General features: G+C 38.6%; 1 protein-coding gene across 1 annotated transcript in view; it reads left to right on the top strand.

The window, feature by feature from the left end:
* The first annotated feature begins 855 nt into the window (after window positions 1–855).
* The window catches only part of LOC134575407 (transient receptor potential cation channel subfamily V member 5-like), a 62,887-nt gene continuing 38,945 nt past the window's right edge, over window positions 856–24,797 (top strand). Inside the window, exons 1-4 of the mRNA XM_063434710.1 lie at window positions 856–1,507; window positions 15,510–15,607; window positions 17,635–17,757; window positions 18,310–18,450. Coding sequence (XP_063290780.1) covers window positions 1,440–1,507; window positions 15,510–15,607; window positions 17,635–17,757; window positions 18,310–18,450 — 430 coding nt within the window. The 5' untranslated portion in view covers window positions 856–1,439. The remainder of the gene's footprint in view (window positions 1,508–15,509; window positions 15,608–17,634; window positions 17,758–18,309; window positions 18,451–24,797) is intronic.

The raw sequence follows: 24,797 nt of genomic DNA, 5'->3' as shown, positions 1-24,797 counted from the left end.
GTTGTTTTGTATTGGCATTAGGGAGTAAACTCTATATGAAATGGTTTAAAGAATAAAATAACATGTAAAATAACTATTTAGTAAACTCACTTGACCTCTACTTGCTCCAATAAGCAGCTATTATAATATAAAAATGTACACATAAATATATACACAGCTTAAATGGTAACTTGAAACACCATGACCATTTCAGTGATATGAAGTGGTCATGGTGCTCTGAGTCTGTATATGCAGTTTTTTTTTTTACTATGAAACGATACACTTTCAGAGTTTAACCCCCTTGCTGCTGAAGGTGTAACTAAATCTCTGGCAGAGTCATTTGGCATACAGTTAGCTAGCCCAATGAGTGGCCAGTAAGATCAGCATTTGGCTTCTGCAGAATTGTTGAAGCCGAATGGCATTAAGCCTGCTTCAAGTAGACACAAGGACCTAGGTAAGAGAGACACCCAGATACCCAGGTAAGTTGGCAAACCATTGCAGACTAGTTTGCCCATTACCCAGTTATGACACTAGGTTACTCCTAGTATCAAAACTACTACAATGGGCAAAAAGCATAAAGATGTGTGACAAAAAACAAACAAAAAACCTTGAATGTTTTATTCTCTGTAGTGGGAAATCAGGGAATTACATAATAGAGTCATTTTGCAGAATTTACTAGAAAAGAAGGGTCTGCTGACAAGATCTCAGCTTAAGTGGTAAAGGAAAGTCTTTTGTTTTAAGCAAACTCCATTGATGAGTCTTTGTCTCCTATTGATTGTATTGTGTGTTTAACCTGCCCAGCAGGTTTTCAGATATTCGGTGAGAGGTAGAGACACACTGTTTGAAAGAAAGCAATTCAGAAAGCACTGTGTCAACAAGACAAGAGAGGACGATTGGGGTAAAAAGCTTAGAATTTCATTATGGGGCACAATGTTTTGAGTGGACAGCTCTGGGAATGATGAGAAGAGGCAGGTATTGGTGCCTGTTCATTCAGAAATCTAATGCATATTGTAAACCGGACTCTCTGGTTACATAGTAACTAAAAGGACAATAGCATTTTTTTGGATCTATTATTAGATTGTGTGTAAATCGCTCATCCAGTGTTCTAACCAAGACTTGTAAAGATTCATTGAATATGTGTCAAGGAAACCAAAAACTGTAACTCAAAGAGGACTACTGGTCTGCAGGGCTAACAGCCAAACTGAAGTGACTCCTTCTTGTAAGAAATCTGCACCAAATGACCAGATGCATTATTTGAATGTAAAGATTTTAATATGAATCCTAGAGAATCTATTGCAAGTTTCTTTGATAACCCAGGTGTTTGGCAAACATTATCATTTTTTGTGAGAAACTGTGACTTTTGACAGTCCCCTGGCTATCTTTTGTGATCCAGTATAGTTTCATTAGATGTAGCCTGCAATTTCTGAGAAAATATTAACACAAAGCCATTGGAGATCAATATGGCCCCTTGCTTTCAGAGAAACCTACAAGAACATGCTTGTGAAATTCACTTAATCCAACAGAACAGGTAAGTGTTCTCCTGTATTTATTTGACTTACCATAGTACATGTTAGTGGTATGAAAATGAATATATGTAATAACACAACTTACCATTTCCCAGTAATTTTTACATGATATTAAGTATAAAACTGAGTAACATTATTATATAAGACTTTCTGCCAATTTGATGAAGGTGGTAGTTAATGCAATGTCTTGTTTACTTATTGCGAGAAGACAACCCTAGAGAAGTTATTATAGCATTGCCCTCATTAATTGCCTTATAAATACATTTGCATGAAATCTATAAATAGAAACAAACTGCAAAATTGTGATCTCCTGTTACAATTATTTTGTTATAATTACTGATTACCTGTAGCTGGTACAGATTTTATAACAGTGCGCCGGTTCCTCTTTCAATTCACTCCACTTACCATAAAGTACTTTTTGTTACTGTCAGAAATAGGTTAGAAAGGCATTTTGTCAACATCTGATTTTCCAACTTAATCGTCTTTGTGGCAAGTATTTTCAAATATAATCACTAGGCTTATGAATTTCAAGGTAGCATGAATGCAGGATATTTAAACACCCAGATCACCTAATTTTCTTAAATAATCTAGAAAGAGCATTCTGGAGCACTATTCAAAAACTAATTTTATCCCATTCCATAACAGTTTCTTAGTCATCGAAATGTATTTTTCGAGGCAGAAACTCTTAACTGTTTCACTACGTAATTGGCAGCATGTTACTAATCACTGCAAAAATTTTACTTGGATATGATAGAACCTGACACCATAATTGTGCCTACCTGAAAAAAAGAACAAAAAACAGATGACCACACTAATCACACTATATTCACAGGCAAAGACTTGCCTGGTAATGTCATTCAGAGGATATTTTGCTATTTATAGCTACAATTATTTTTTTTCCTGGTATAGTACATAGTATACACTTACACTGATATAATATTTATGCTGACAAAGCTAACTTCTGCTCAGATATCAATTTATGATCCATGATAGTAACTATCATGGATCATTGCCTTGAATGACAAGTCAGGGTTTGTTGAGGAGAATCCTATTTTTCCATCAAACAACTCTAAAATAGTTTGACATAAATGTATAGCGCTATAAACAGTACAATAAGCTGTAATGTTTATAGTACTTGCTGTAGCCCTTTAAACTTCCCTCTCCTTTACTAGAAACACCTTATGACAATATTATTTGTTGAGTGTGAACAATGCCTTAAATGTGTCACATTTTAAAGCTTGCTTATCTTTATAGCAGATTGGCCCTATCACTTCTACTATTAGGCAAATACCTTCTTAGTTGTCCTTGAAATGCACAAACAAAGTTCAAACTGAAGGCAATCAATGATGTCTCCTTTAAATATATTGTTGTTATTAAAGCAGCCACTCAAAAGCTGACACACTGTAACTGGACAAAACAGGGCTCAGTAACCCTGTGGCAATGCGCATCAGCAGTTTTAAAAACACTAATTTCTTGTGGTTTCTTCAATCATCTATATAGTGCATTATATTCATTTTGGCATAGGTTAATGTTGTGTCCAAAGTTACCTCTTATTGAGTGTCACTGGGAGGCTAATGCTTTCTAATACCTCCCGAGATAAAGGATGACATAATTAAGGTCTATAACCGTTCAGCAGATTTAACAAAGCTAGAAAGAAGACAGTGAGTCATCTGGCACATGTCATAGCAGAGAAATTACTTTTACATAATTACATGGGGTAAAAAAAGACTTGCATCCAAGTACAGCCATTCTCACATTTATTTCTTCTCTTGATCCAAAAGAAGGCAAAAAAAAAGTTAGAAGCGCGTTCCAATCTTGCAACGAGCTAAGGCCTCAATTTAATATTGTTGGTTATGTTTTCCAAATTATTTAATATTTTTGGATACATTTTTAAAATTATTTATTGTTGTGAAAAATCTTTAAAAAAAAAATATTTAGATATTTTTTTGATTTGTTGATATATTTTTTTTATGTATGGCATTTTTTTAATATTTTGAAATAAAATTACTTTTTAAAGTTTATGCAAAAATAGGAATTTATTTGGAAAGGTTATCCAACAATATTAAATCAAGGCGTAAGGCTTCAATTTTATATTGTTGGATATGCTTTCCAAATGTTTTCATATTTTTAGATAACCATTTAAAATTATTTTTTAGCATATTAAAATATAAAAAAACATATAATATATACAAAACACATCAAAATATTACAAATTTAAAAACAGCTCATGATACCTCCTAACCTTCCTCATTATTCTAAAAGGCTCCACTGTTAACATTGTAATTCTATTGCACTTGGATATATGCATTTGCTTTGAATCATTACTATAAACATTGTCAACATTAATTTATTCACTTATTAAGTATTTTACCAAGTTTTTACTAGTATTTTCCAGATTTCTCTAATTTTCAAGTATGTCATAGGATGCATATATAGCATTTATAACGTGTAGTTTAAAATACCACATTTTAAATATGTATATAATCAAAAAAGGGTGAAAATCTAATATATATTATGGGTTAGGGTGTCCCAATGTACTGTAGACAACATAAGGGAAGGTCACTTATATTAGGTCCCTAAACATCCCTGCAGAGTAGCAAAGAATGGATAGTTTATGGTCCTAAATAATCCTGCTTACCCCTCTGTTTTCATATGACAAGGTGCCACTAAGGCATTACAGATCCATTTTAAAATGATCTGGTAAAATACTGGCACCAGTTAACATCTTGTGGCAGAGGTTAGGGGATTATGTACGATGGAAGATATGTTTCCACACAACTGATGGACTGATGGATTGCTCTTGCTTATTTTGAAAATATAATTTAATTGTGTATTATGGATCAATAATCCACTCAATGTTTTAGATGTTGCAAAGAGTTGAATTCAGTCCAGGTTTTCCCCACAGGCCATCTAATCAGCAGAAATTATTTGAGAATTTTTTCTTATTTTTTTATTTATATATATATATATATATATATATATATATATATATATATATATATATATATATATATTTCAGATGTGTACTTGACTTACGCATTTTTAGCTGATGCTTATGTGTTTCATGCCTTGGTACTCTTGTCATCATAAATACCTCCCAAATATCTCCTTCTCCACCTTACCCTTAGGTCTCTTATCCTTTCTTAATCTTCTCCATTTTTCACTTCTTATAATGTATAAATGGTAAGAGACAGAAGGGAATGGAAGGGATTAACTTAATTATTCATGTCCTATTAAACTCCCCAATCCTTCCTGCCCAAACATGCCTGCCATATGACTTGTGTTATTTTTTCTTGAATGCATGGGATTTTAAAATATTTTCCAATTTTGCGCTAGAAGGGGTTTAGCTTCCGTAATGATATGTAACGTTAACATTAATACTTTGTTTGTCATTGTGGCAGAACCAGCCTCGCCACTAGGCATTGGAGAAGACTGATTGTCAGCCTCCTGCCCTGTGACTATGGCCCCATGTTGAAATGCTTGATTTTCCCCTGCAAAGACTTGAAAGCCGGGTCATTCTGTACTTTCCCTATGTGAGCAGTGTTACCCCAGATAGCTATGCCATGGAGCCCATTCGTATAACGAAAGACTATGTGAAAGACTTTGGCTCTATGGCAATTGAACTGTATGTATGTGATCTGAGCTCCATTCAGTAATAATGCTCGCTCAGATCTAAACTATCCGGGGATATGTTGAATGTACCTGTTTTATGCAATAGCTGCACAGTTATATATTTTTATGAATTTTATTGTCTTTTGCTACCATGTGTTCAATGGAGTTTTGCCTCTGTCCTTGGAGATTACTTCCCAATTATCTCCAGGATAGAAGACTCTGTGGAACTGGTTTTGGGCAGAAAAGCCATGCTTTGTTTGGTCACAAAGGACGTCGATCTAACTTTTGACCCACTGGACCAATTTGTATGATTTTGACGTATGTTGGTATTTGGAGTATGCTGATTCTGAAAATGTAAGTGTGATGCATACTGTGAATATGATGAATATGTGAATGTGATGCATACTTTTAAAGTTATGACTATTGTGTATAACTGTATATTTTCCTGCCTGTGATAATTATATTAACCCATTGTGCAAGGTAATTGTATCACAGGCAGAGGGGAGGATTTTGTGTGGGAGTGTCTGAGTGTATTGTATATGTTTATTGGTTGTTTTACAAAACCCTGTGGGTGGTACTAATGTGTAAGAATGTGTATATAAGAACAATAAACCAACACTTCTGTCAGTTCTACTTCACCCTCAATTTGGAGTCTCGTCTCTTATTGGGGGATCTGCTACAAGGGATTGCTATGCTCTGCATATTCCCTTGCTATAATCACTCTTAAGCTCTTGTAAGAGCTTGTTCTTGCTTCGCTCTGAATGAAGAGAAGTTAGGCCCGCGGTGGTTGTGGTGTCTGCTAGAGTGCTTAAAGCACTAGGAGCATCCTTCAATGGAGGTACTCAGTCGGGGTGCCAGGTGATCCGTTACAGTCATTTTAGGACAATTTAGGTTTAACTGGACCACTTCAGGCTTAAAGACTAGTTTAATTTCTGTTATTTGATATATTACAATTTATTTATAGGTACACATTGCCACCAAATGTGGATCAAATTGGCCAGTACCCTACGTGGTTCTACATTGATAAGAACAAGATCTTGACCACTTTCACCCCAAGTGACTTTTATTACATTTTATTATCTTTTGATATTGACATTCAAGTTTTACTGATAAGACAAATTTTATTTCATGTTAATATCTTTTATTATTTAGTCCTGTATACCCCTATATGACTTTAAAGGGGGATATTTACTAAGCGCTGGCATCATCTATCTACATTATTTCACCTCTTAATCGCTATATTAAGCTTTATGTTTAGAAATACCTAGCCTAGTTGGTTGATATTTGCCACTACATCAGCGATACAGTTATTCTTTCTCGCTCTCTCCTGGCAGTTCCCTCTTTTTTTTCTCATTTATTCCATAGTGACCAGTCTCACTAAGGCAATTAAGATTGCTGAGGGTAACAAAAAATGGCTCACTCTATATATATGGCCACTCCCCTTACCTACAGGACCTCCTTTCTTTGAACTTATTACACTCCCCCCCACTCACACATGTCCGGTTCCCAGCTAGCCCTTTGGTCTGCCTCCTCAGGGTCTAACAAACCATGCAATTCAAATACCAATACTACACACAAATGTACACCTACATTTAAAAGTCAACTATACATTCAATCATATCTCTGCTATGAAATGCATGATTTCCATGCAAGCACATCCCTGCATTCAAATGTAAACATTGTATAGAAGTACACCACTGCATTCCAATGACAGTGGTAGATAAAAATTCACCCATGCATACACACACATACTCCATTCAAAAACATGCTTACATCCAAAGTCATAAACACTACTTACACAAATATCTGCAAGGATGGGCAAATGGTGGATCATCAGCTGCCAGTTGTAAGACAGATGGGGATCTACCTTTTGGCCTCTTGAACAGGGTCCCACAAATTGGAATGGAAGCTGTGCTTCCACTTTGAATATTTTGGCCTTAAATTTAAGATTCTATTTGAAATCTAACTTTGGAAAATAACCATGTCACTGATACACAATTGTCTGGCAAGCACTCCCAATTAAATTAAATTTTCAAAGTAACCAAAAGCTTTGAATAGTTGTGGGGAAACACATCTCTCATTATGTGCAACACTCTGAGCTCTGTCGCAGTCTCAGTTCTATGGCAAAACATTATCTAGCTGTTAGTTTTAACAATGTCTAAAGGGACACTATAGTGTTAGGAATATAACTGTGTATCAACAAAAGAAAAGAATAAAACCAAACACAAGGAACTACCTTGAACGAAAAGCTGCCTCCCTACAGGCACACTCCAAAAGCCTGTGAAGACAAAATGTACACACAAAAAAGGTGGAAATAAATCACACCTAATGGGGGCGCTAATCGCAAGGAATAAACAGTACCCTTGTAAAAAATAGTGAAGCAATAAAACTCTATATACAATAGAGTAATCTCTTAGAAAAAATTAGCTTTATTCTGCATCACAGTGCAGTAAAACCATATAAAAAACATAAAAACAAGATATAATAATCTCTAATGCACAAATAATACACAGTGAACAGTCCTATTATGAGACCTGGGAAAAACAAGCCCTGCATAAACCACTATATAACCAGAGTGAAGTATAAGATAGACTAATCAGCTCCTGGTCGCGACCTCCAGGGCTGAAAATACTTGCAACTCGGTCAGTGGTAATGATGTTAAGGTCTCTGGACGTCGGCTGGATGATAGATGTGGCTCAACGCGTTTCGTCCAGCTGTATTCGGGACTTCCTCAGGAGCTGTGGATGGCCTCTGTTCTTTCCGGGGTCTCTTCTTATCTTCTGAAATTCGCGCGCAAATTAGCCCTATACGCATGCGCAAAACGGACATCAGCTTCCGTCTGAAATGTTGCCGGAACACAACATAGATGTGTCCGCCCCCAGTATCTGTCGGGAATGGCCGATGCGCATGCGTGGCTAAAATTGTGCGTCTGAAAACTTTATTAGCATCCGAAGTAGAGACACATTATAACATTAGGCTCCATTCAAAGCCGTTATATGTGTCAAAACTGTTCGTTACAATTGATGCTCACAATTACTATATGCAGCCTACAGTTTGCCACAAATAAAAGTTATATATGTAGAAAAAATAAATAAATAATAAAAAAATATTGGAAATGATTGTATTTAATAGATAGAAAAATGATCAATTAAATGTGGTGTGTACCAGTAAATTTATGGCAAACCTTACAATCTAAAATCAGAGGTTCTAGGGGCAAAATCTTACAATCTAAGGTTGTATCTATTGTAGATCATTATATCTAGATGGTTATGGAAGTTTAACATATGATATACACCCTGCTAGTGAGAAAGTTTTTTTCTTTGACCTTAGATTGTAAGATTTTGCCCCTAGAACCTCTGATTTTAGATTGTAAGGTTTGCCATAAATTTACTGGTACACACCACATTTAATTGATCATTTTTCTATCTATTAAATACAATCATTTCCAATATTTTTTTATTATTTATTTATTTTTTCTACATATATAACTTTTATTTGTGGCAAACTGTAGGCTGCATATAGTAATTGTGAGCATCAATTGTAACGAACAGTTTTGACACATATAACGGCTTTGAATGGAGCCTAATGTTATAATGTGTCTCTACTTCGGATGCTAATAAAGTTTTCAGACGCACAATTTTAGCCACGCATGCGCATCGGCCATTCCCGACAGATACTGGGGGCGGACACATCTATGTTGTGTTCCGGCAACATTTCAGACGGAAGCTGATGTCCGTTTTGCGCATGCGTATAGGGCTAATTTGCGCGCGAATTTCAGAAGATAAGAAGAGACCCCGGAAAGAACAGAGGCCATCCACAGCTCCTGAGGAAGTCCCGAATACAGCGGGACGAAACGCGTTGAGCCACATCTATCATCCAGCCGACGTCCAGAGACCTTAACATCATTACCACTGACCGAGTTGCAAGTATTTTCAGCCCTGGAGGTCGCGACCAGGAGCTGATTAGTCTATCTTATACTTCACTCTGGTTATATAGTGGTTTATGCAGGGCTTGTTTTTCCCAGGTCTCATAATAGGACTGTTCACTGTGTATTATTTGTGCATTAGAGATTATTATATCTTGTTTTTATGTTTTTTATATGGTTTTACTGCACTGTGATGCAGAATAAAGCTAATTTTTTCTAAGAGATTACTCTATTGTATATAGAGTTTTATTGCTTCACTATTTTTTACAAGGGTACTGTTTATTCCTTGCGATTAGCGCCCCCATTAGGTGTGATTTATTTCCACCTTTTTTGTGTGTACATATAACTGTGTATTCCTAATGCTATCATTCCTGAGTCCATGCTGCTGAGGTAAAAAAAAAGTGAATTTACTCACCTTTTCTCCCTCATTGTGATGTTTTTTAAATTAAAGCATTGGGTGGCTAGAGCGCATGCGCAGCAACATGATCTCTATAAGTCCATCTGATAGAAATAGTTTCATTTTTCTCTACCATTTCCTCGGAAGCACCTTTAGTGTCTCAGTATGACAGCTACTAGAGTCATTTAGCCTGTAAATGTTGCCATTCTGCAAAATGGCAATGTTTTCAGCTGCAAAGCTTAAACAGGAAAGGGGCTTGATTTCGCACCAGACCACTTTATCGAGATGAAGATGTCTGGGTTCCTACAGTGTTCTTTTAATAGTAGTTTTTTTCCTACAGACAGCTATACAAATGAGGCATTGGTTTATTAGAAATAATCTATGTATTTCTAAAATAGTATGCAGGGACATCTGCATTTGCCATGTTTATAGTTCTCACATTAGTTTAAACTGTGAAATTGAGAAATGAGTGACTTAACTCTCTGTTCATCCAACACTTTATATTACCAAAACACAAAACAAGTAAATTACTTTAAATAACTAGATAAAGAACAACCACTGGAAGGAAATGGATTAAATCCATCCGCCAGTGTTGTGATGGTTATAGGATATAATGGGGCTTAACCCCTGGAGATATATAGAAAGAAATAGGGCTACTGGCCGGCAACTCGAAAACGGATTGCCCTCCAAATAGACCTTATATCCTTATGTTACAAAAAGGCTTGTACTGCAGGTACCCACTGAAGGGAGTCTTTGCATGCAGTGAGCCAAAACAAAAAACTCTTTAATAATCCCTCTTGAGGAAAAGAAAGCAAAAAATGTGTTATATGTACAAGTGTAAGTTTAAAAATGAGGACCTAGTGGGGTAAGGGTCATAGCTACGCCTGGCTTTACTGTAATGAACACATAAACTATGGAGATATAAGTGTGGCTTCAAACATATGCCGAATACTCCACTAGAATAGTTGTGTCAAAGAGACCAAGGGTACAGAGTATGCAGCAATAGTTGCTAAAACATCCGGTTATATTTTGTATCAACTAGTAGAGGCTACAATATGTGCACCCAGAATTGCAAAATGCAAATACAGTAGTACCTAATACATGTTTAAGTATATTCCAGATTAAATATCCCTTATTACGTGAGAAAAGCAGGTGCAATTGCAGGGAGTATAAACCTGGAGATAGCTTAAAGGCTGTAGACTGCAGTGCAGTATAGAGATATAACTTTAAACGCTATAAACTTATATCCAGTGCATACAACGAATTATTCAATAGTATCTAGTGCATCTTTAAATATATTCTAAGTACATATCACTTTTTATGTGAGGATACCTGGAGATAGCTAAAGAGCTGTTAGATTACAATGCAATTCAAAAATGGAGATGTACCTTTAAATGCCATAAATTTATATCCAGTGCAAGAAGCAAATCTTGATTTTTTTAGGCAAAAGGTATATAGAGACCCATATTAAATCATAAAGAAAAGCATAGTAATGAAATATGTAACCATATGTACAAAGATGCCTAAACAGCTAAATGAGATTTGGGGGTAGGAGTCCCTAGCATCTTGTGCATATCATATACATATATACTTAAATGGTCTTTAACAGTGCTCAGGATCGTAGAGATGTCACAGCCCCAGAATTGTCCAAACAAAAAGATAAATTAAAATAGGATGAATCCGCTCATTAAGAGCTGCTCAACGCGCGTTTCGGCGATACACGTCGCCTTTGTCAAGAGCCGTTTGCAGAGTGGACGGCGCCTCTTTTTAAATGAGTCTTAGGACTTCCCCCAATATGACGTAATACTCCCTGTCCAATCGGAAAATCCGTGCGGACGGGAGGGGGCGGAGTAATCCCTTTACTAGGTACAGGGTCCAAATTGCAGTTAACCCTAATCGGGAAACAGAGTGCCGATATGGATCAAACAAATGACTCGGACACTATAGAAAGCTGCAAGGGATTAATTGTTATAATCTGGAAGATCCCAAAAGATAGCAATACTAAGACACTGTTATGAGTCTATAGAAATAAAGTTCGTCCTAAATAAACGGATCTACGAACAAATGGAACTAGTACTTAAAGGAGGCTGGAAAGATTCCAGTATATAAACCAGAGTACAACGAATCCAGTTATTATATAGGACGATATTTTTCTATAATAGGCATGCAATGCCATGATTAGGAACCGAACTGGAAGTTCTAGATGTGTATACAAAGAGGCGTAAATGGACATTTATAAAAAGATAAACAAATGTTCATTATAGATTAAAAGAAGTAATAAGCTTCTAACATACAGAGAAAAACAGAGAATTTGTTGGGATGGACGTGTTGTGTTGACATGTATTGTTAAAGGGTTAATAACTTAACCTTAGGTAGATGAAAAAAGGGGGGGGGGTTTTGCCGACCAAACATCTTTTAGATATACATACGAAATATTTACATAGTATTTACAAAGTAAATTTTGCAAAGTGACCTGACAGGATATTTGAATTGGTATTGTTTAGATAAATGGGGCGAAGGAAAAACCTTCATTGAGACCTTTTGGGTGTAATGTTTTAAGTTGGAAAATCCAAAAACTTTCCCGTTGTCTCAGAAAACGGTCATAGTTGCCCCTGCGTCTATCCTTACGGACCAATTATAATCCACAGAACCGAAGTCCCTGTGGATTACCAGCATGGGCCTCTTTTAAATGACGACCTATGGGGGTATCAACGAGCAGTTTAGGTGATCTGACATGCTCTTTGATACGCTCCTTAAAGGGTCTAAAGGTTTTTCCCACGTATTGCAGGTGACAGGTGCATGTGAGGAGGTATACTAAGCCTGCGGTATTGCAGTTGAAAAAAGATTTGATCTTAAACGATCTTTTTCCAGTGCTATCGAAGATGATCTTGGAGTCACGTTTGATAAATTTACAAACCACACAGTGGCCACATTGATATGATCCCACCGTGGTATTATGTAGCCAGGTACGTATAGGGGGGGAGTGAAAGTGACTCGGAACGAGGATGTTTCTGAGGTTTTTCCCTCTACGGGCGGTCATTTCGACTCTAGGTCCCAAGACCCTTTTGAGGTGAGTATCATCCAAAAGGCACGGCCAGAACTTTTGAAATACAGTTCTGACGGCCTCCCAGCCTGAATCGAATGTGGCTATTAAGCGTGGGGGTTGTGGTTTAGTGGAGAACTCCACTTTCTTAGGTGATAGGAGGCTATCCCTGTCTGCCTCTAAAGCTCTTTTATAAGCCTCTTAAGGCATTTATTCGGATAGCCCTTATCCCTAAACTGCTGTCGTAGTGCATTGGCTTGTACTTTAAAATCTTTGATGTTACTGCAATTCCTGCGGGCTCTAATATACTGCCCGGTGGGGATCCCCCGTTTGAGTGGTTGGGGGTGAAAACTTTCCCATCATAGAAGGCTATTGGAGGATGTTGTTTTTTTATATAATGTGGTACTGATGGAATCTCCCCTTAGTGTAATTGTGAGGTCTAAAAAATTCAGTGTATCTCCCCCAAACTCCGATGTAAAGAATAAATTCAAGCTATTAGTATTAAGAAGTGATACAAAGCTTTTAAATAGATCCTCACTACCTGTCCACAGGATCAAAATATTGTCAATATAACGAGCCCAATGATGGATAAAGGGTCTATATGGTGTAAAGGCTGTGTTTGTCGCCACAACTACTTCCTCCCACCAGCCCAGATGGAGGTTGGCATACGATGGGGCACAAGCCGTCCCCATCGCAGTGCCCTGTACCTGATGGTAAAATTTCTCGTTAAAGAGGAAGTAGTTGTGGCTGAGAATAAATTCGAGCAGCTCCAGAGTGAAAAGGGAATGGTCACTAAAAGCAGGGCCCCTTTTATCCAAAAAATGTTTCACATGTTGGATACCCCCCTTGTGTGGGATCGAGGAGTATAGGGCCTCCACATCGAGGCTACAGAGTGACACAGACTCAGGGATTTTTAAACTTGAAAGTTACTTTAAATAACTACACTGAAGCTACCTTGGCATTAGTCTGGTTAAGAACAGCTGCTTCTAGGAAATATGTTTTATTAATTACCCCACTCCCTCTAGCATGTAAGCTCATTGAGCAGGGCCCTCAACCCCTCTGTTCCTGTGTGTCCAACTTGTCTGGTTATAACTACATGTCCATTCGATCACCCAATGTAAAGCGCTGCGGAATTGGATGGCGCTATATAAATACCATAATAATAATAATAATAATAATATGTGTTTTCATTTTTAGAAAAGTTACACACAAATTATGTAAATTCCATGGATGAATATTGTATATGTGCATAAATAGCTTTAACTTTAGAACGCTTGTTTGGGCAAGGCCCTCTTCAACTACTGTTTGCAAATGTCAAACATGTTTTGTTAGAATTAAAAATATGTCTTATTTACCTTTTGTTCAGCTCTGCAGAATATGTTGGTGCTATATAAATAATTTTAACTGTATCTTAAACATTTCTGAGAACAATTCAACTCCACCTAATAAACACATTGTATTTTTCTGTTGCACAGTGCACAACTGTAATTGTTTTGGAAAATCCTATACAAATAATTTATAAAAGAAAAAAATAGAAAAGGAGGAAAAAAAAAAATCTCAGGCACTCACTGTGACATATTTAAGCAGGTTTATTGGACACCACAACGTTTCGACTTGTACCCAGGTCTTTATCAAGCTTGATAAAGAACTGCACAAAAAAATTGAATTTATTCTCCAGAATAAAATTCCTGTTAATCTATAGTGAAATGAATCCATTCTGAATTGACCTTCTGAAAAGACTCTGAAAAGAGTAAAATTCAGGTAAAATGATTCGCAATTAATTAGTTATTTTTTTCTAATAAGTGCAAGGGCAATAGCTTAGCTGACTATGGTCTTGATACTTTAATAATTTTGGATAAGCTATTCAAATAAATTGACAATTTTGGATAAGCTTGTCAAATTAGTTAATAAAAAAAATATAAACATATTTAGCAGTACACTGATTGGCACATTTTCACTTCATTTTTTATTGGACCGATTGTTTTCCTGAGCATTACTCTGTGGATGATGTCCAGCTGAACCAAACTGTTGATGACCATTAATGAGCATAGGAGGTCCTGAATAATATTTTAATTTCAGAAGAAATGATGTGGCCAAACTTCCCAGCCAGGTAGAAGTCTAGAACTGAGACAGCACAACGTTTCGACCTGTACCCAGGTCCTTATCAAGCTTAATAAAGACCTTGGTACATGTTAAAATGTTGTGCGGCTTAAATCTGTCACAGTGAGTGCCTGACATATTTTTTTTTATTTATTTATTTTATTTTTTACTTCTTCTTATGGGATATGCTGACCCATACTCAGTTAGCACCCTGTGATTTTTATGATTGAGTGAAATCCTGTTTTCTATTTTGATACAATGAATTTATAGCACATATATAAAAATAATTAATCATAAAGTTAAAACTACAATTACACAAAAAGACATTAGTATATAATAAAAACATTTCAAAGCAAAACATATTTCAATTAGTACAGAAGCATCCCTGGTCACAATAATCAATGCCAATTTATTCTAAAATTCTAATATTAAACACCTCAGATTTCACATGCAATTAGCATGCACATTTATAGAGGCTCTGAGTTATTAGAGCAAGGCATTTTGAAAACATTTCTATCACCTTGACCCAGGTTTAGGTGTACTGTTTTATATGTTAGGTGTGATACAAGGTTGTATAAACCACAATGCTCTTGTGTAGGCAAACTTAATTACTCAATATATTGTGGACTATACATAATGGAGATGTAGTCCACAACATTTGTAGTGCTTAAGATTTCCAACTATTGGTCTACTGAGTCCATTTCAGAATGGGACCTCATATATGATTTCAATTCTTACACATCAGAAGGCCATGAGGGACCATTGATAGTGGGTTATGCAAGTAGATACACAACACAAAACATCATAGAGGCTGCTCCAAAGAGACCTAATTCCCTTGACCGATGCCTTTATGATGCCTGAGTATATTATTATACTGAATTGAAATAATATATTATTATTAATGGGTTCATTTACTTTTTTTTTTAGAATCAATGAAATCCCATTGCTTCTTTCTGCCCAAAAGAATCGAGTGAGACTGCTTAGAAAGCTTCTAGCTTCTAAATCCACAGATCCCTTTCAGACAGGTATGTTGCTCAATGCAGATAATTATCATAGAAAATATAATTTTGCCCAGAGCTTGATTCATTACATTTTTTTTTTTGAGTTTTGAGAAAACTGAGCTACTAAAATGTGAGCTGTTTTATTTATTTATTTTAATTTAAACTAAATATTTTTTTTTATTCTTTATTTTTTTTTCTCTTTTTCTTTCCTCTTCCTTCATACCTTTCCTTTTCCCTACTAATGTTCTCCCTATCTTGTTATTTGTGTATCTTTAGATGACTTTACCATTTTTTAAAAAATATTTTTTACTTTGTTTTTGTCCTCATATTTGTTGTCTTTGTGTTATTTTTTTGTCTTGTGATTTTGCTTAAGTAATATTTTGTTTTCTCTCTGATGTGAGATTCTGAAATTGCTATGTTATAAAAAAAAGAATGATATTGGCATTTATTTTTTATATAATTGAGAGCTTTTACATATGGATAACTATATCGTTGAAAGCCTTTCATTGTCAAATTTAAAAACTTTTTATTGTATTTGTGCTATTTATATCCATTTCTCTTTCTCAATAAAGATTACTTCTAAAAAAAGAACTGAGCCACCATGAGTGTATCTCTGTAATAGATGGATTCACCAATATTTGTGTGTCCCTAAGCTTACTCTTTGACTTCAATAGTTCTAATTAATAGCTCTAATCTGTGGATGCAGATTAATCCAAAATGTCATAATGAATTTTGGATTTATCTGTGTCTATGAGGATGGTAGATGGGGTTAGAGGAGGGTAGGAGATTATAGAGTAAGGTAGGGGGTTAGAGATGTTTAGGTAGGATAGGGGGAACAGATATTTACAGAGTACAAGAGATTAAAGCTCAGACAATGATTTGAAAACTTAGCAGTAGGAACACATTATAGGAAGATAAAGGATGAGACAGGAGGACATATGAAGGTTATATTAAGATTATAGGAATATAGAAAGTCATATCAAGATACAAGAGTTTGGGTGTTTGCTCATGTAGGGGGAGATAACGAGTTTGAGCAAAATGAGGGGGTTAGGGGAAGTTATAGTGGTGTAGAGGAAACTAAAGGAGGCTAGTTTAGGCTAGAGGAGATTTATAGGGTCATAGGACCGTAGAGGAGATTAGGATGTTAGGAGATGATTAAGTAGAGGTGGTCAAAAAAGTAAATTCATATACTTTGTGGGTGTTTTTAATTGTTAGTTGATTAAATCCCAGATCAGTATTAATTAGAATCTCTGTATGCGATATTTGCTTTATATATGTGTGTAGGAGTATATACAGTAAATTGACCTTGTGCTGTGAAACTACGTATTTCCTTTCATTATATCAATAATGTAAATATGTTAAGTTGCAAAAACACATAACAAACCTGTTTTGGGCAAAGCATTAGACTTAAAATATTTCCGCCTTCTTTTCCCCAAACCATTGCAATGCTCACTAATACATTGTTCTTTCACACCCCTGCACCTCTTCATTGAATAATTTACTATAGCAATGGATAAATACTCCTTTTACATGTTCACTATCTTCACTTAAAGAACTAGTGGAACCAGGAGAAAGCCCTCCAGTAGTTTAAGTCCAACAATTGTGAGTCGGAACCTGTTCACTCAATTCAATACTGGTGAAGGATTATGCACAATGAACTGAAACAGCTGGAGACCTACTTGTTAGTTGTCCATGATGTAGACAATACAATGTCCTAAAATGACATCAGCTGATGTTTACTGCTAATGATAAATTATGTCTGTTCCTCTACTGGTGATCGAGAGAGTTTGTCTTGTTGCTAACTTATAAAAATGTTTCCAAAGCAAAAACAAGTATAATCAATCCCTCCCTTTCAAAACATGTTATGCTTGGCTCCAACTGGCTTTTTCCATCAATATTTTAATAGAAGTTCAACCCACAACATTGTATTTTGATGATTGCAAGTGAATGTTTCTAAATTGAGTGTTTTTAACCTAGAATTTCAGCTCTACAAAGCTGCTCTCTTACTGTTTGAGATTTTTTTACATTTTCAAATTCCGCATTTATGTTAGGTGCTGTTGGAGAGACTGCTCTGCACCTGGCTGTACTGTATGACAATGTAGATGCAGTAAGAGTCCTCTTAGAAGAAGCTCCTGACCTTCTCAACCAACCTATGACTTCAGAACTTTATGAAGGTACTATTGAGCTGTTGCTGAACAATGTTACTGCGTGTAAATGATCATTTGTGTTTGCCAAATGATTATGTATTTGTTTTGTTTTACATTTAATTTACATAAATATAATCTAAAAATGTTTAACAAACATTAATACATTTACATATGTTTAGAAATACCTAGGTTAGATAATATCTCTAATTAGAATAAAAGTGCAAAATACTGGAAAAATAAAACATGTTGTGGCTTATTTGGTAAGATCATGTTGATTTTGTGTGCGTTGACACTGGTGTTTATTTCTACTATCTCTTACATTATCTAAATTATTCACATTTACATGTAACACAATACAAGTATTGGATTCAAACATTCTTCCTCTGTGATCATTGCATTTGATGACATTTGGTGTAAAATGAAACAACTATGTTTCATTTCACTTAAATTGTTATTATTTTTTAACAAAGAGCATTTGTAAGACTTCTTTTGCATCAAAGCTATTCAAACAAAAACCAGATGCTGTACATAAAATGTTTTATGTTAAACTCTCCTAATTAATTTTCCTTTCTGCTGCAGGCCAGACTGCTTTACATATTGCTGTGATGCGACAGCATGTAGTGATTGCTCAGCAGCTGATTGAAAAAGGAGCGGACATCTCTAAGGCACGTGCTGTTGGATCTTTCTTCAAACTCAAACCTACCAGCACCTTCTATTACGGTAAAAACAACTACAATTGTGTTATTCAAATTTCTAATAACATTTCTTGTGAATTTGAACATTTGCCTCCACGTACCAGAGTCATCTATACAACATAGTATGCTCTGTGGTCTTGTCTACACCTTACTTTAAGATGTAGTGGGAATGGTTGAAACTGCCATCTAGCCAGGGCCGGTGCAAGGATTTTTGGGTACATGTGCGAAGATGCATTTTTCCTCCCCCCCTTCTAAAATTAACATCTTCACCTATATGCATCCTAACCAGCCCCTCCCTCTCCCCTGTCCCTTAGTGTTCCTCTCCCCTCCCCCCTCTTTTCCCTGTCCCTTGGTGTTTCTCTCCCCTCCCCTCTCTGTCCCTTGGTGCATCCCCCACTCTCTTAGCGGTCACACTCCCCTTCCTGGTGTGCCTCCTACCTGTCTTGTAGCGTTGCGGAGCAGATCCTCTACAGGAGCTTCAGTTTTCTGTATCTGGCTGGACTGTCAGGAAGTGCTCTCTCAGTGAGCACCTCCTGTCAGTCTGGCCGGGTACAGGAAACAGAAGCTCCTGTACTGTGCTCCGCTCCGCCACGCTACACTCAGTGGTGTATACACACTAACAGCCACACACACTCAATGACAAACACACAGACGTCACTGACAGACACAGACTCACTGATCTGACACACACTCAATCACAAACATACTCTCACTGATTTGACAGACACTCACAAACACACAGTGATAGACACACACTCACACTGACAAAACACACTCATACACTGACAGACACACACATTCATACAATCATTCACACACACACACACACACACACTCACTCACAAATGCATAAACACACACACTTACGGACACACACTCACAGACAAACACATACACACAGACACATACACACACTCACGCATACACAGATACACACTCACATGCAAACACATACACAGACATACACACTCACAGACAAACACATATACAGACACACACTCACAGACAAACACATACACAGACACACACACTCACAGACACATACACACACTCACATATACATAGACACACACTCACAGACAAACACATACACAGACACACACACTCACAGACAAACACACACTCACACATACACTTTCAGACACACACAAATTATTAATAATATCCACTCAGCCTCCATACCTGGAGAGCTGGCGTGGATCTGTCCCTGGGGTCCAGTGGGGCTTCAGTGCGGCGGGCGGCAGAGTTCTAATGAGAGGTGGCGAGGGAGCTCTAACCTGTCTGCTCTGCTCCCTCGTGGGCTGTCTACTGATGACGGGAGCCGGATTATGATGTCATATTCAGGCTCCCGCAGCATCAGCAAACGGCGTGCGAGGGAGCAGAGCAGACAGGTTAGAGCTCCCTCGCCGCCTCTCATTAGAACTCTGCCGCCCGCCAGGGGTCCAGAAGGTGACTTGGCAGGAGGGAGCGCATCCCGCCTGCCGGTCACTGAAATCTTGCTCCCCGAGAGCCGGTGCGCCCTAAGGCGGCCGCCTGTGCCGCCTAATGGACCCGCCGGCCCTGCATCTAGCCTTCTGTGTATCATATCTCTATTATTTTAAATGTTACTGTAACTGTTCTAGCTGGAACCTTGGGATTTTAGCAAAGGCTCATGTGTGACTACAAAGAGGGCTGATATTCATATTAAATTACTAGTGCTGAGGTAGGCACAAGACCACTTTCAGTCCTATGGAAAAATGGTGCCTCTGAAATGAGTTTGCAAGTGGAATCAGCATCCAGTGATAAAGATCACTTGAAGAACAGCAACATTCATAGGTCCTAAAGATACATTTTGAGTCAAAAGTAGAGCAGCCAGCAGGAGCATTATGCCACTGGTATCGGTGGTGATTGCTTTAATTTAGAAACTTATAGAAACTTATTCCAGATCCAGTTACATCAATATCACATAGAAAAAAATCAGTCAAAATATGTTGATTCCTACATTTATGTTAACTCATTACCATCATGATGATTTCTAAAATAACAAAACTGGGAGATCCATTATGGGTGGTGGGTTCATTTGATCATAACCTATGCATTTATTTAAGAGAGCTGAGAGAAACAGTAGGTCACCCCCTTATTGTTTTTTTTAGTGCCCCCACCCACCGCTCAGGGGTGGGGGCCAGGGGGGGAGGACAGTAGGTCCCCCCCCTCATTATTTTTATGGCCCCCACCCACGGTGCAGGGGTGGGGGCCGGGGGGAGGACAGTAGGTCCCCCCCATTGTGATTTATGGCCCCCAACCATTGCGCAGGGGTGGGGGCCGGGGGGAGGACAGTAGGTCCCCCCCCTCATTATTTTTATGGCCCTCACCCACCTCACAGGGGTGGGGGCCAGGGGGAGGACAGTAGGTCCCCCCTCATTATTTTTATGGCCCCCACCGCGCAGGGGTGGGGGCGGGGGAGGACAGTAGATCCCCCCCACTGTGATTTATGGCCCCCACCCACCGTGCAGGGGTGGGGGCGGGGTGAGGACAGTAGGTCCCCCCCATTGTGATTTATGGCCCCCACCCACTGCACGGGGGTGGGGGCCAGGGGGGAGGACAGTAGGTCCCCCCCACTCATTATTTTTATGGCCCCCACCCACGGTGCAGGGGTGGGGGCCGGGGGGAGGACAGTAGGTCCCCCCATTGTGATTTATGGCCCCCAACCACTGCGCAGGGGTGGGGGCTGGGGGGAGGACAGTAGGTCCCCCCCTCATTATTTTTATGGCCCTCACCCACCTCACAGGGGTAGGGGCCAGGGGGGAGGACAGTAGGTCCCCCCCTCATTATTTTTATGGCCCCCACCCACCGCGCAGGGGTGGGAGCGGGAGGGGAAAGTAGATCCCCCCACTGTGATTTATGGCCCCCACCCACCGTGCAGGGGTGGGGGTGGGGTGAGGACAGTAGGTCCCCCCCATTGTGATTTATGGCCCCCACCCACCGCACAGGGGTGGGGGCCGGGGGGAGGACAGTAGGTCCCCCCATTGTGATTTATGGCCCCCACCCACTGCGCAGGGGTGGGGGCGGGGGGGTGGACAGTAGGTCCCCCCATTATTTTTATGGCACCCACGCACCGCGCAGGGGTGGGGGTAGGGGGAGGACAGTAGGTCCCCCCATTTTGATTTATGGCCCCCACCCACCGCGCAGGGGTGGGGGCTGGGGGGAGGACAGAAGGTCCCCCTCTCATTATTTTTATGGCCCCCACCCACCGCGCAGTGGTGGGGGCGGGGGGAGGACAGTAGGTCCCCCAATTGTGATTTATGGCCCCCACCCACCACGCAGGGGTGGGTGGGGCGGGACAGTAGTTCCCCCCCTCATTATTTTTATGGCCCCCACCCACCGCGCAGGGGTGGGGGTGGGGGGAGGACAGTAGGTCCCCCCTTCAGTGTGTATCAGGGTCCCTGAGGACAGGTGTCAATCCATATCTGCCAAGTGACCCTATGTAGGGGGAACAGTCCCTATTCTGCTCTGTGTCAGTGTGTATCAGGGATCCTTAGTATAGGTGTCAATCCATATCTGCCAAGTGACCCTATGTAGGGGTAACAGTCCCTATTCTGCTCTGTGTCAGTGTGTATCAGGGTCTATGAGGACAGGTGTCAAACCATATATCAAGGTGTCAATATGTCATATGTCAGGTGTCAATCCATATCCATTGTGATTTAGGTGATTTATGCCCTTTATGGATTGAAACCAGACTCTGCATCAACTGTGTAATTTTCCATGGGAGTTTTGCCATGGATCCCCCTCCAGCATGCCACAGTCCCCTGTGTTAGTCCCCTTGAAACAACGTTTCCATCACTATTGTGGCCAGAAGAGTCCCTGTGGGTTTTAAAATTTGCCTGCCCATTGAAGTCTATGGCAGTTCGCCCGGTTCGCAAACATTTGCGGAAGTTCGCGTTTGCTGTTTGCGGACTGAAAATTTTCTGTTTGCGACATGACTAGTGACAAATATGAATATTCTGGAAACTAAACTAATTCTAGGACAGATTCTGTATCAATTGTATAACTGGCAGAGAATGGACTGACTGGGTAGGATAAAATATTAACTGTGGCGGAGCTCCCCTACTCTGACTGAATACCTAACCCCTATCTGCATTAATTTTTTTAAATTCTGGTTCTTGCTTTCAAATATCTACATAATGCCACTCCCACCTATCTATCCTCCCTAATACACATGTATGTCACGCCTAGGCCCTTACCCACTGCTTACCCTCTGCAAATATCTACATAATGCCACTCCCACCTATCTATCCTCCCTAATACACATGTATGTCATGTCTAGGCCCTTACCCTCTGCTGTAGACTTACATATATCTTCTGTCCGTACTCCCACCTCTGATGCTCGCCTTCAAGACTTCTCGAGGGCTGCACCGTTCCTGTGGAACTCATTTCCCTCCTCCGTTAGATGCTCATCCAGTCTCCACTCCTTCAAAAAATCATAAAAAATCCACTCCTTCATAAAAGCGTATCAATTATACTGTAAATAGCTCCCGACTGATTCCTCTCTTGCAACTGTCATTAGTCTAATACTATCCTTACCTTTTGTGTCACTTTACCCCACTCCCTCTAGCATGTAAGCTCATTGAGCAGGGCCCTCAACCTTTCCGTTCCTGTGTGTCCAACTTGTTTGGTTACAACGACATGTTTGTTTGTCCACCCACTGTAAAGTGCTGCGGAATTTTGTTGGCGCTATATAAATAATAACATAATAATTACATTTAACTTAGGTGACAAACTCAATCTAATATATATATATATATATATATAACACAATCTTATTGAGAAACATACATGGACTCATAATAACACAATAACATATTTATAAAGGGAAATTTAAAATAACATAAAAGGATATAATTCAGCTCTCAAGTAAAATATTACAGTCCAATGGCAGCTAAAACACCAAGTACAGAGTTTCGCTCTTCCAATTGAAAGCTGGGTAAAGATCATACCACTTCACACACTATCCTTGGAGCCATATCTATGGTTCCATAACATGTGAGTACACATTTTTACACATTTTTATTTATACCTACTCCTGCTCCATAGCCCAATATACTACATCATATCCGTTTTTTTAATCTTTTTATTTCTATGAGAATACCTCCCACAACCACGACAACATGAAGAATCAACCCTGCACTTGATCCTTAGGTGAGGATTAATTCGCCCAGGCGCATAAATTGGAGCTGTATTTAAGCTCCAGAAAAGTGTTAGTGGCCATTTTTTATCTTATTTACACAAACCGAAGTTTTAAATACTACACTATTGTATCTCCCTTTTTTTCTTTTATATACCCCTATGAGGACTATTTAGGTGCTGCATCTACCTCCTGTCCCCTGTCTGCAGAAATTATAATATTCAAATCTACCTGAATATGCAAATGAGCGAGTTTTGCAATTCATGTAGTGCATATAGTTTCATGATCCAACAGATGGTGCTGCACAGCCAAATCCACCAAACTTTTAGAAGCTATCAGCAGAGCAGGATAGCACATATGACATTTAACAGATAATACACACCCTGAACCTTTTATGGCACAAGGTGACTTAAATGTAAAAGTTATCATGGGACCTACTTAAAGTGCCCATCTTATAGTCCCAGTGATGGTAACTACCATCACAATAACTATTTTTGTCATTGTGTAATTTGTGGTTAAAATAAATACATTATAGACTTATAACTATATACTAAATTGCTGTAAATGTACATTTTTAGGGTTGCATCTGCACTTTAAAGGACTGCAACTATAGATTGTACAGATCTTCCTGTACATTATATGGCTATAATTATTAGTCATGGGAAGGCAACGGCACTCCAGATGTTGTGGCCTACATATTCACAGCATTATGGCAGTGAGAGCCAGCATTATGGCAGTGAGAGCATTATGGGAGATGTAGTCCACAACATCTGGGGTTCTGCCTACCCTTGTACAATATGAAGATGACATTGTTTATTATAAGGCTATCATTGCTTGTTACATGACTGCAGCAGTAGAGTATAAAGGCTCTAGATATACAGGTTGATCCCATATGTAGATCACAATTGTTTTACCTGCTTATCATCTTCAATGTTTTACCTGGTGCATACTGACGTGTCCAGGTCAGAACAGGAAAAGAAGGAAGAGGAGCAGGTTTTGCAAGATTTTGAGTATGTTCTACTTGGTGTTTTGGGCAAAACTAGTATTTAAATGATAAGTATCTGTCAAGTTGTCTAAAATGTACTGTGTTTACTGTGATTTGTTCTTTTTTTGCCTATGGCAGGTGTTTTGTAAAAGGAATTTGTGTCTGTTCGATGTCAGGATGTTGCTAGAGTTACTATGATTCCAAAAGTTGTACATTCTTCCATTTG

This window comes from Pelobates fuscus, chromosome 10, assembly GCF_036172605.1.
Source record: "Pelobates fuscus isolate aPelFus1 chromosome 10, aPelFus1.pri, whole genome shotgun sequence".
Lineage (NCBI taxonomy): Eukaryota > Metazoa > Chordata > Amphibia > Anura > Pelobatidae > Pelobates > Pelobates fuscus.
Note: the sequence above shows the minus strand (reverse complement) of the source record. Positions and strands in the feature narration are given on the sequence as shown.